This window comes from Rhinolophus sinicus, linkage group LG17, assembly GCF_036562045.2.
Source record: "Rhinolophus sinicus isolate RSC01 linkage group LG17, ASM3656204v1, whole genome shotgun sequence".
Classification (NCBI taxonomy): Eukaryota; Metazoa; Chordata; class Mammalia; order Chiroptera; family Rhinolophidae; genus Rhinolophus; species Rhinolophus sinicus.
In genome coordinates, this window is record NC_133766.1 from 25,247,546 (window position 1) to 25,260,951 (window position 13,406).

Here is a 13,406-nt window from a genome sequence, read left to right on the forward strand (position 1 = left end):
ATGAGCAAGTTAGCCTGTAATAAACTGTTACAAGTGTTGATTATAGAACTATTGAAAAGTACCTTGGAGTCCTAACTGTATTGTTACATATTTGTAATCTGAGGCCTAAATTGGTGAAGGGTTTTGAACAGAGGAATTTATTGACAGTTGGGTCTCCCAGTTCAGAATGTGTTCTCCCAAGTCACACTACTTGTGCTTGGAGGAATACAGTAGTTTTTGCATAGGTATGATTTTACAAGTCTGTGCCCTATCTGTAAAGGAAAGAGAACGTACCTAATCTGGTGCTTGACACAGTATTCAGGTGTTTGGAAAGCTAAGGATGAAAGTCATGAAGTGACTTTTTTCATTCTGATGTGATTTCTCCCTTTTAAACTTTATAGCACTTTACCCTTAGCTTTTTAAAGACACTTTCCTTGTGCCATTCTTACTGTGTGTATGTGTAGTCCTACCTCCAGCCCAATCCCCAGTCAGCAAGGGCTGGTCCTGATTTATCTCTGTCTTCCACTGTGAGCTGCACCAGGTCTTAAACAACAGCAGATGTGCTGTAAGTGCTAAAATAGATTTGTGTCTGAAGCAGTTTATGTATTATGACAGATCTGAATAGGAGAACAATCCCAGAGGAGGAAAGGGATGTCTAGAGTTGTCTCTGTGAGCCTCTCCAACTTCACTCCATTGGAGGTTGCGTTCTGTACAGAGAAGGATGATGGATCAGGGAAGGCAGGTCTATTACCACTACATTCGAATTGCCCTGTTGCTCAGTCCAAGGTACCAGAGTCTCATTTCCTGCCTGAATTGATTCAACCAACGTGAGTCGTAACAAATGCTGGCCCTGTGTCCTTTAGTCTAACAGTTCTAATGGAGAATAGGAAAGGAGAGATGTCCATTAGGTCCCACAAAGAAACGTGTTTCATAAGGGTCTGGGAGAACAAAGAATGGCCAATGAGTGCCTACTAAGTTTTAGGCCCTAGCCTAGGAGCTGAGAATACAGCATTGAATACACCGGACGAAACTCCTTGTCATCATGGTGTTGAAATTCTAGGGGAGAGGGGTGGGGCGGGGAAGGGGAGACAATAAGCAATACAAGTAAAATATATATTATGTCAGAAAGAGTTAAGTACTGGAAAAAATAATGGAAGAGCTACTTCTCTGGATAATGAGGGAAACTGAATGAAAGGAAGCCAGGCCAGTAAGAAACCTAGCAAAAGATAACAGTAAGTTTCTATGTTAGTTCAATGATTCCTGGCGTAAGGGGAAAAAAACACACCCTAAATCGAGTTTCCTGTCCCTTTAAAAATGGCGGCTCCGTACTGCCCCCAATTAGTATTGGTCGCAGAGGCGGAAAGGGCGGGGCGCGGGGGCCTCGCGGAATCCCGCCTCCTACGGCGAGTCAGAGGTAGCAAGATGGCCGCCGCAGAGGAGGACTGTGCGGTCAGCGCCGAAGCGGACCGGGAATTGGAAGAGCTTCTGGAAAGTAAGAGTCCATAATGGGAAGAACCGAGGAGGGCGGGTATGAGGACCCATTCAGGGCGTTAAGTGAGGCTGAGATATTGGGGGCGGAGCGGGGAAGGCTGTCCAAAGATTGGACGGGTGCGGAGGGTCTGACTGCGATCCCGATTTCTGGGTCCCCCTCATCTTCCTCCGCGGCGGGAACTGGGGCCTTCACGTTGGGCCCCTGAGAGCCCAGACCGTTGATCTCTCTGCCAGAGGGGAAACAGTAACCCAGGGGACTGCGCTTGACGATCCGGTTCCAAACCCTGCTTCCCTTACTTGAGTAAGTTCTTGAAGTCGAACTTCATTCGGTCCTCGGTGGGCAGCGAACCGGACACTCACAGATTGCTTACATTAGCTCTTAACAAGGCCGTAGCTCACCCTGCTATGCACTGCCTTGTCCTTAACTCAAAAGACACTTTCCTGCTCCCAGTCCTTTCACCTTTCTCTCACCAGGCCCCCTTTCCAGTTCTTTCATCAGGTCAGAGCTGAAGCCGACTCCCTTGCCATTATTTTGAAAAATAGAGGATGAGACGGTCTCAAGGGAAGACAGTTCACCCTACTGAAAGAGGGTGGATGTTCTTTTCTTCCTGAGCCCTGTCCTCCACTCCTCATGGTTTCTTGCCCAGAGTGGAGCCAGTGCCCTTCCCCTAGGCCTGGCAAGCAGAAGGTAGTGAGGACACAGGCTTTTCAGGGCAGAGGTGAATATTTTTTGGTCTCTTGCCCAGTCACAGAGATGTGGGCAGGTGGAAGGACAACAGAAACAGTGAATAAGTGATTGAGAAACAGTGCCAAGTGATTCTGTGTGAATTGGCTCACAGTTAATTATCTGCAGAGCCGGGGCCAGAGGGAGCTAGCTCTAAGAGCTTTGCCCAGGGAGGGCTAAGTTGAAGGATAGGAAAAGAGAGTTTAATGCCCTTCCCTGGAGTGCAGTATGGAGTCCCTCAGTTTCTAATTGTATCAGGATCCATGAAGGGCTGTGTGGGACATTTGTGGCTTTTGCTTTCTTGCCGAAGCTTATTCCCTTCAGGGATCCAGAGTGAGTTCAGAGGGTTAAGGACATTTGTGTTCTCTGCTCCTGTTGGATATTTGTATGAGATTTCTAGGGAATCATTAGAGTGTGGCAGGGAAGGCACTATGTAGATGGAGATGTCTGCAGAACTTCTTTTAACCCTCCTCCCGGCTCAGAGAGAGATGCCTGTTCCTTAAGATGTTTCTTCCCCTTTGATCATAATAAATTAGGTAATGGGGAGGTAAGTGGGAGGCTTACTGAGGGGAGGGCCAGGAGAGGGACACTCAGAAAAAGAAAAATTTAGGAACGTGGGCAGTTTGAAAAATTATTCTCTCGATCCTTTACCCAGAAACCCCTCAACCCTTCATCCTCATCCATCCCCAAAACGCATACCATGTCTCTTGTTTCTGAAGGTGCTCTTGATGATTTTGATAAGGCCAAACCCTCCCCAGCACCCCCTCCTACCACCACGGCCCCTGATGCTTCAGGGACCCAGAAGAGATCGCCAGGAGACACTGCCAAAGTATAATTTCTACCCATTTAAGGGAGGGGAGGGGATGGCATGCAACTCTGAGCAGAGGTGGGGCAGGCCCCAGTGGGCCAGAGGGGACTGAGGGGAGGGTGCCTTGGCCTCACACTGCTGAGTGCTCTTGCAGGCCTCAGTCCTTGTGAAACAGGGAATTGACTTGAGGTGGAGGTTAGAGATCTCCAGGAAATTCCTTAAGAAAGGAGATTTAAATGGTTGGTTTGGGAATACCACTCCATATTGACAGATACCTTCTTGCTGTCCTCATTAAGAGAGGTCGTTAGAATGTTCAGTGAAAGTGGGTAGGAAGAAGACACTGCATTTCTCAGAGCCTCTGCCTGTGGCTTCTGTCAGAAACCAGGTGTAGTGCAGTGCCAAGTAAGAGATGCATTTTGGTCACTCCTCCCCTGCAGGATGCCCTCTTCGCCTCCCAAGAGAAGTTTTTCCAGGAACTGTTCGACAGCGAGCTGGCTTCCCAAGCCACTGCAGAGTTCGAGAAGGCAATGAAGGAGTTGGCTGAGGAAGAGCCCCACCTGGTGGAACAGTTCCAAAAGCTCTCAGAGGCTGCTGGGAGAGTGGGTGAGGGGTGTGCCTGACAACTGGAAATATCTGAACAAACCTCTTCTTAAGTCATCGTTGCTTGGAAACCCCAAAATTCTTAGTGAAGTTGATAGTCATGATATCACTTCCATGGGGTGGAGCAAGGAGATGGGAGGAAGGATGGGAACGCTGCTTAATGAAAAGGGTGAGATAAGTGGAAAGTAATAGGAAAGATTATTGAAACCTGGTCATGTAAATGGTCGCAGTGTTATCGAAGGTGTCATCATGGAGAACAAACTGACACGTAGTCCATGTAGATTTGTGAAAATGACTATAAAGATAACCATAAAGCATTCAAAGATTTGGCGTAATCGTGACTCACTAGTAAATGCTCCATGTCCAAGCTGGTAACCAGGTCGGCCTAGGTAAGCAAACAGTTAAAATCCTAAATGACCTTGGTTCTTTTGATCTCTTAGGCAGTGATGCGACTTCCCAACAAGAATTCACTTCTTGCCTAAAGGAGACACTAAGTGGACTAGCCAAAAATGCCACTGATCTGCAGGTGAGGGGGGTGGGCAGGTATGGGACCACAAGGGGCCCACTCCTAGACACTTTACCAGCAGATTCTCAAAGACAGAGTTTCTTGGGTATCATCTCAAGTCTATCTCTGCTTCACTGTTTTGCTACAGGCAAGTTTAAATAGTTCTTTCCTACCTGAAAGGGTAGTAAGTATCCCAAGAAGGCAGTGTACTTGCTTATCTCTCTCCTGTCCTTTTTAGAACTCAGGCATGTCAGAAGAGGAGTTGACCAAGGCCATGGAAGGGTTGGGCATGGAGGAAGGGGAAGGGGAAGGGAACATCCTCCCCATCATGCAGAGTATCATGCAGAACCTACTGTCCAAGGATGTATTGTACCCATCACTGAGGGAGATCACAGAAAAGGTATGTGAACTTCTATTTCTGCTTTTCTTCCTTGCTCTCCTGTGGGCTAATTGGTCTGCTTAGAGCCTGCAGAGATAGAGGAACTTGAGTACTCATGTCCATCTGTTGTTTTCTTCTTTACTTATTTGGAGTGGGAAGAATTGGAAAGGAGTTGTGTCTCTAAGAGAATAAAGCTACCAAACTGAGGATATTTAAGGTAGAAGGAGAAATCTTTCAGCTCTAGTTTTCTGTAAACTGTTTTATAGTTTTCAAACACTTTCGTTGTCTGATAACCCCTTCTTGCATTTCTAACTTGATTTATTTCTCCAAGGTTTCACTGAGTAATTTAAAAGATGCTCCCTGCTGTCAAAGAGCTTTTATGGTTTTACTAAAGAGATAAAATATAGGAAAAGCTTTTCAGTGACACAGAGCAACATGTGATTAAGTGTGAAATGAATAGTGTAGACCATGAGTCAGCAGACCAGGGTCTGGGTGGACCAAATACAACTCTCAAGCTAAGAAAGGTTTTTACGTTTTTAAAGGTTGTAAAATCAAACAAAAACAAAAGAATGTTACGGAGACCATATGTGGCTCTTAACGCCTAAAATATTTACTATCTGGCACTTCATCGAAGAAGTTTGCCATCCTCTGGTGACCATAAATGCTAGCATAGCCAGGTGATCTGGTTGGAGTCAGTGCTAAACTAGCTTATTTAGCATTTTTCTTCTGTGCACCCTTCCCTTTCATACTTTATTGTTCTTCATATTTTATTGCCATTCCTTATCCACTGTTCACTTAATTCTTCCCCACTCATTGTCTCTTTCCTTAGTATCCAGAATGGTTGCAGAGCCACCAGGAATCTCTACCTCCAGAGCAGTTTGAAAAATATCAGAAACAACACAGTGTCATGGGCAAGATATGTGAGCAGTTTGAGGCAGAGACCCCCGCAGACAGTGAGGCCACTCAGAAAGCTCGTTTTGAGACAGTGCTGGATCTTATGCAGCAGGTAAGGCTTCCTTCTGTTTTTTGCCTGCTGGTGCTCTCTGCTTGGGTGTTTGGTGGAGGAGGCATCTGGGAAGGAGGCCACACTGTCAAACCCAGGTGGAGGAGGGAGCACAACAGAGGCCACATAGCCCAGTCCTCAGGAGAAAGCATAGAGACCATGGCTCAGATTCTTCTTTTGCTTTATTGTCTTTTGGGATTTTTTTTCTGTCTTATGTTTCTTTTTCCTTATCTTCCAGCTGCAGGATTTGGGCCATCCTCCAAAAGAGCTGGCTGGGGAGATGGTGAGTATATCTTCTCCTAGATTTTAATCTGTGCCCAAGTTTCCAGAATTCTTTAACCTTTAGTGATTCTACCTCAGGTGATAATTGTGGCTACTGGGGATGGACTTTTAGGTGCTCCCACCTGAAATATGAGCAGTTACCTGAGTCCCTTCATCTCTTCTCCAGCCTCCTGGCCTCAACTTTGACCTGGATGCCCTCAATCTATCGGGCCCACCAGGTGCCAATGGCGAACAGTGTCTGATCATGTGAAACACAACACGTTTCCTCCCTGATTCCCAGCCATCTGGGAACACCTGGAGTCAGCAGAACCACTAGGAAGCTGAGGCAGGAGTGCCGTCTACAGGAGTGGTCTGCCCACTGCCCTCTGTCATCCCAGCCAAGATTGTGCCATACCACCTGAGGCTTTTTCTCTGTCTTTCTAGGAATAAGACCTGTTCTGCAGGCCATTTCTAGAGCCCTTTCAGTAGTGGTTTCTGCTGCTAGGAAAGGCCTGACTACTTATCAGGTGAAGGAGACATCCCTTTTGGGGCATGCATCTTCTTCCATCTCCCAAAGTAATATTATCTCTGGCCACACTGATTTTCACCTTTGTACCCAGGGTCTTTGTGCCTTGTCTCTGCTCCCTTCTCTTGGACCTGGGGAGCAGAGACAGAGTCCTGGGACTCTGTATTTGTATAGTTCTTTTGGGCAGGGTCTTCTGGAATGAGTGGGGAGAAACAACCTAGACTGGAGTTATAGGTCTGTCACTATGCCCTCTTACCTTCAGACAGATCTTTCTGAATTCCCTGAAGGGAAAGGAAGTAGGATATCATTTCAAGTCTGTCCCTGCCTCACTGTTTTGCTACAGGCAAGTTTAAATAGTAGGGTTTTTGTATCTAATCACAGCAGGGTTGAAAGAGAAGCCCTGGGATTCTCTTCTCTCCAGGTGCTGAGTCCTCAACTCCCTGTTCCAGCCTGAGAAGTCAAATTGCTGCCCTGGTTCTTTCCACCATGCTGTGTGATCAGGGTGAAACCAGCTCTTGACCTTCCTTTGCCCTTGCTTCTCCTATCTCCTCTCTTTTAAAAATACCTGTTTATTCCAACCCTTCTCCGAACCCAAACTATGACAAAACAGGGCCCATCCTGTTTCCCCCTCATCTAATCCATCCACCACTCTCACTGGCTCTCTCTCTCCCTGACAAACACATATAATTATAGTGTCAAGGCGAGGAAATGAATTACTGTTCTTCATTCTGTCTTATTTGAGACATCTCTCCTTTGAATCCTGTCCCTTGATTCAGGGAGATAGTTTGGGAAAGGGGGTAAGGTGCAGCCTGGGTTCTTTATTCTGACTAATAAATATTCTGAGTGAGGAGTGTGGCCTGTTTTTCATCCAGGTCTCTTTCTCATCTTCCTCAGCTTCTCTAAGCTGCAGTGTGAATAATGTTAGCAGACTAGTTCTGCATAATATTGCAGTGCTAGGTTCCACCACCATCCGCCTTCCCCAGCTCAGTCTGCACTTCATTTGGCAAAGGAGACTCAGTGTCCTGTCCTCTTTTCCTCTGAGTATTTTAATCTGGGAAGCTTTCATTTGTATTGATTTTAATATCTCATGTTATTTTTATTAATGTTAGTAGTATATTGTTAACAGGTTTTCTAAATTATTTTTCTTTGAGCTGACCTCTGGAAGCCAGTGGATCTACGGACCTTGGCTGCCATATGTTGATGGATATTCTGGTCAGACCAGCTAGCTGTCTTGGTTCAGCTCTCAGAAAATAACTACCAGAGCAAATTCACATTTATCATGTGAGTCACTGTGAGCTCCTGACATGTCACTTTCCCCTGGAATAAGGCTTTTCACCCTTTAAAATTTCACATGTTCTATGGTATTGGCAAGGAAGGAAATGTTTTTGAGGCCTCAGGCTTTTGGGGAAGATCCAGCTACTGTTCCTTATCAGTATGAAAGAGCAGATCTGAATCTGAGACTCCTTTACTCTACAAGAAGTAGGGAAAGGATAGGCAAACTTTTGGTGGTGGTTTTGGGCCTGAATGGCCAAAATTCTCTCCTTACAGCTCCCACCAAAAGCTGGATGAGGATAAAGAGGCAGGAGGGAAGAACAAAAGGGCCCTCCCTGCCCCTTGAATTGTCTGCCTACTGTCCTGCCAATTTTCATTTACAAATTCTCACTGGGTTGGCCAGGGCTTGCTTCAAGACTCTAAATAGATGCCCTAGTCCAGTTTAGTTTTGTTCTTGAGCCATTTATTTTCATTTTGATTTTAATTGAACATGAACAAATTGACCTCCGGTTACTCTGTTCCAAAGACTGTTTGAATTATTCTAGGACTTGTGGAAGGATGGAGCAGTCCTTCTCAAACTGTCTGTGGTAAAGGACCAGGGTTTTGTCTCACAAATATCCAATTCTTCGTACACCAATATGTGTTCCTGTTGCCCATGACAAGTGTGCAGTTCACACTGTATGCTCCCCACCCTGCAAGTTTGACAACACCCAAATTGAGCAGACTGCATTCATCAGAATAAGTCCACTGATCATGCAGTTGAATGTCACAGCAATGTCAAAATGCTAGAAAGTTTCTAAACTCTCAGTTTCTAACTCATCATATCGCAGACTGGTAAAAACGAACAACAAAAAAACTGTTCACAGACTAGTACAAGTTCGAACCACCTTTGAGTAGCACTGCTCTGGGCCTCTCCTCAGTCTCTCTGGGGCTCCATCAGCCAAACATACGTTTCTTTGTAGGTCTCTCCTAGGTGATGCTAGCTTCTAGTGAACTTTTTTTTCAGCAAGAATGTGTCATTGTAAGGACATCATTTTTTTCTAGACTGTTTTTACTGCTGCTCAAAAATAACCATTACAAAGCTTAAGTTTAAGCTGTATGTGAAGCGTTTATGCTGATCTCAAACTTTAAAGGAGGTGCCTCTTTGTTCCAAAATTCTTTATGTTAGAAAACAAAGTTGTGGTTGTTTATATGGTTTCATGAATTAAGAATTAAATTCATACAGAATTTGTGATAATACAGATAATAGTCACTTTCCTGTGACTCTGGATCGTCTTGGCAGGGTCCCCATGAGGTGCTTATAATGTGCTTTGGAGATGGCTTTTGGGAGCTTGGGGAAAACGATGGCCCACAGTAACTGATACGAGAAATGATCAAAAAGCTTAGAGGAAGTGGACATGCAGGAATGAGTATATATTATACTGAGAAACCCACCAGCTGATTATGTTCCTCAGGAAGGGCTGGGAAAACTATTTTATAAAGGAAAGGCACTAACAAAGGGGTCATCAGCATCTTTGAGATGTTTAAAAGTGGCAGTCTCTGTGGGTGGAGGCTGATAGAAGGGGATGTTGTTTAAAATTTGGTTTCCTTAGCAGCGGTGGGATGACAACTCTGGCATAGCAGAGTTGAGGCCAAATGGCAACACTTAACTCTCAGAAGCAAGATGGGTGAATTTCCATAAGGGCATCATGGTCCAAGCGGAGATGGCTAATGGAACATGGGTAGTCCTATGGACCAGATAGATGGGCAGCCAAGGAGGGTATTGATTTGTATATAATTACGAGAGACCAAGAATGGTTGACTAGAACACTGAGGTCTCCTTGCCCAGTTTTTAGGCCTCAGACAGTTCTCAAATTCAGCCTATCAATTGAAACAGCCATTTACTTAGTTAACCACACACTAGGGAAAGAATACCCAGATTTTTCGAGTTGGGAAACAGGGATACTGGGGTCTGACTTGACACTGATGCCCAGGAACTCAAAGCAGCACCACAGCGCATCCCCTCCCCACCCCCCACACCCCACCTCCATTACAGTAGGGAAATACAGGGGTCAGTAAATAAATGGAGTGCTTGCCCAAATCTGTCTCACAGTGGGGCCAAAGACCCACTTTATGGTCATTTTTCCAGTTTCTAAATAGAATGGACATATTTTGCAGTTGGGAGAAAGGCCAAGTAGAAGCCCCTGAAACTACATCCCTAGCTCTGCCAAGATAGTACCGTGTTTCCCTGAAAATAGGATCTAGCTGGACAATCCGCTCTAATGCGTCTTTTGCAACAAAAATTAATACAAGACCCGGTCTTATTTTACCATAAGACTAGGTCTTATATAATAATACAATACCGGGTCTTATATTAATTTTTGCTCCAAAAGACACATTAGAATTGATTGTCCAGCTAGGTCTTATTTTCGGGGAAACACCGTAAATAAAAAATAATGCATTCTAGGGAAAATGACACATTAGTTATATCCTTAAAAAATTAAAAGGATGCGGGGGTGTTGGTCTCCATCATATCCTGATTTATTTTCCCCTGTGTGGGCCTTGCAAAGACTGGATGGCCTATGGTGGACTACAATGGACTACTGCAAAATTAAGCAAGTAGTAGTACAACTGCAGTCCTGTGTTTTCTTTACTAGACAGAGGAACATAGCCTCGGGTGTAGATATGTGACTGTTAATATGTACTACCTGGTCCTTTACAGAAAGTTAGCCGACTCCTGATACAGTGAATACAATAAGTCCTCATTTAATGATGTCGATAGGTTTTGCGACTTTAAGCAAAATGATGAATAATGAAACCAATTTTACCATAGGCTAATTGATGCAAACAGGAGTTAAGCTCCTTTGGCATCTCATCAATATTCTAACGAAATGTTATTCGAAGACCTGCTGTACTCTGGATTCATTGGTGAGACACACACTCCAGAAGGTGGGAGATAAACTCTGCAAAGATGCAGGGCCTTGCCACATTGGTTAAGTTTTTAGGAGACCAGCGATCTGAAGCATTCCGAGACTTCCCCTCCAAAGTAAAGGATATATTATTGTATACTGTGTCTTTTACCCCAAGAAAGAAGCACAATGCCTCTTCCAGTTTTGGAGGCAGCATATTCTGTACATGAGTATGCAAGAAAGGCCTCTGCAGCAGGTCCAGGCTATGATGCAAGCAGCCCTGCTTCTTGGGCCATATGACCTGGTATATTCCATTGTACTAGAAGTATATGTGGAATGAAAAGATGCTCTGTGGATTCTCAGGCAATCCACAGTAGGAGAGTTCCAGTACAGACAATCTAGGTTTATGTAATAAGGTGATGTCATCTGCAGTAGAGAAAGTTTCGCCATTTGAAAAACATCTCCTGGCATACTATTAGGTCCTGATAAAGACTCAATTTCTGACCATGAAATATCAAGTGACTATGTGACCAGTTATGCATATAACCAGCTGGTTCTTGCCAGGCCTGCCAACCCATAAGATTGGGTGGATACAATAGCCATCCATCTTACAATGGAAATTGTACATTCAGGAAGAAGACCAAGCAAACTTGTCGGGCACAAGAAAGTTAAATTGAATAAGGGGCCCCAGGCCTGCATATTACCTACATCTGTTGCACTAATACCTTTCTCATATCATACCTATGGGAACATAAGAATTCCTTCAACCATTTTACAGAGGAGGAAAAAATCCAAGTCTGGTCCGTGGATGGGTTGGCTTGATGTTAGAGCAAGCCAAATATGGACTACAACAGCCTAATCCAGAGAAATCCAGAAAGATAATGAGGGGAAATTGAAGGGAAATTCAATGAGTAGGACTTTAGGTAGTGTACCTGATTATCCATTTTGGGGAGAGAAGTGGCCTGAGACAAGGATATACCTGAACACACAGACAGTGGGCTAGTTGTTCAGGAGCAAAATAGGAAAATGGAGGGAAAAAAGGTCTGGCGTGGAGAATTTGGGGATCTATGAGAGAGGGACCTAGTAAAGTATTCACCCGAAAAGTGCTAAATAATAACCAAATGAACAGGATGCTTTCAGGACCACCTTACCTGTTACAGTTCTTGCACTTTGTGCTCATAAATCACCCCAGTGGCAGAGATGGAGGCTATTTGTTGGCCTATTAGCATGGACTCCTCTGTCACCTAAAGTTGGCCTCACTGGTGCTATTTCTAAATGTCAAACCTGTCAGCAACAAAGCAATGCTGATCCCCAGTTGAGTACCACTGCTGAAGAAGAACAACCAGCCACTTGGTGACAAGTTGATGATACTGAACCTTTTCCATTCTGAAAAAGGCAACAGTTTGATCAGGACTGATGACATATTTTGCGTTGCCTATCCTGCCTAAAGTGCCTCAGCCAGTACTACCATCCAAGGACTCAGAGATGTTTGTTGTACTGCCATGGGGTCATACCTAATGCCTTGGAACAGGGGACCCACTTAATGGTAAAGCTGGTGCAGCAGTGGGCACATGACAGTGTGATCCACTATTCCTACCAAATATTTTTCCATCCAGAAGCTTCTGACCTGGCAGAGTAGTGGAATGGCCTTTTGAAGGTGCATTTGTGGTGCCAACAAGGATGGGGTGCTGTCCTTTGCAATACAGTAAAACTGCGTGATCATAATAGGGTGCTTTATCCCCAATAGGTAGAATTCATGGGCTCTGAAATCAAGGGTGGGAATAAGAGTGACCCTATTCAATATCACTCCCAGTCATTCACTTGAGGATTTGTGCTTCCCATCCCTGCAACTTTAAATTCTGTGGGGCTGGAGGTACTAGTTCCCAAAGGGGGGATGCTTCTACCAGGCACGACATAAGAATCTCAATAAACTTAAAAGATATGGCTTTCATTTGGTCACTTGGGCTCCTAATGCCAGCAAACTATTAGGCAAAGAAGTTACTCTACTGTCTGGGATAACTGTTCGTTATGAGGAGATAGGACTGCTGCTACATTATGGATGCAGAAAGTGATACATATATGATCCCTAGGGTATTTCTTGATCCTCCTATACTCAGTTTTAACTGTAAATGACTAAATAATTATGGTCTGATAAAGGTATCATCTTCAGGGGCTCAGAACCTCCTCTTGTAAGTGTCCCCAGAAATTGCGACTAACCAGAATGCTGGAGAAACTGCCTGGATAGAGTAAACTTAATGTACAAAGCAAATGGATCTGAGCGATGCTAGAGGTAGACTGTAGTAGACATTGTTGGTACGCTGTCTAGATCCCCTTTACCAGGAATTATAGCGGCTAATAGCTCACAGCTGCATCCTCGTGAGACCTGCCCTCTGTGCAAACAGGAGCCACTTCTGGAAACTTCTGGAAGGTTATGCCCTCCCGGGGACAGCACCACAGCCAATGGTATGATGTCAATTTCTGCAAAGAAGTCAGGGGGGATTCTGATAGTGATTGCATTATCAGTGATGATATGCAGTTATCAGCAAATGATACTAGGGTACAAAAGTCCTTTCCCCTTTCCTCAAGGTGGGACAGATTTACCATTTATGTGCCAAAAGTTCCCAGTGGAGGCTAAACTAACCAGCTTACCCATATCTTTGACTGACTTTTCCCCCTGTCCTAGCTTGCTTTCCTCACTACAGGACAGATTTTACTTGAGAGCACTCCCTCGATAAACCACTTGCACGGAATCCCTTTCTCAGGCTCTTCTTTTAGGGAATCCAACCTAAGACAGGAGAACAGTGGTGTCAACTAAGAGAGAAGAATAGGAGCAGTATGAATTTGACAGAAGGTAGAGCAAAAGTAAGTTCAGTTTGGTAATGTTGAAGTGCCATTGGGTGGAATAGAAGGGAATATCAACCTAATAAAGTGCATCTACAAAATACCTACAGCTAACATCATACTTAATAG

The 13,406-nt window shown here is 44.6% G+C and overlaps 1 protein-coding gene across 1 annotated transcript; it reads left to right on the forward strand.

Annotated features, from left to right (window-relative positions):
- Nucleotides 1-1,346: 1,346 nt before the first annotated feature.
- On the forward strand, nt 1,347-7,126 carry PEX19 (peroxisomal biogenesis factor 19). Its single transcript, XM_019716441.2, has 8 exons — nt 1,347-1,471; nt 2,914-3,023; nt 3,440-3,605; nt 4,043-4,128; nt 4,346-4,507; nt 5,316-5,492; nt 5,728-5,772; nt 5,938-7,126. The coding sequence occupies exons 1-8, from the start codon at nt 1,402-1,404 to the stop codon at nt 6,019-6,021; spliced, it is 900 nt and encodes a 299-aa protein (XP_019572000.2). The 5' UTR covers nt 1,347-1,401; the 3' UTR covers nt 6,022-7,126.
- Nucleotides 7,127-13,406: the final 6,280 nt, after the last annotated feature.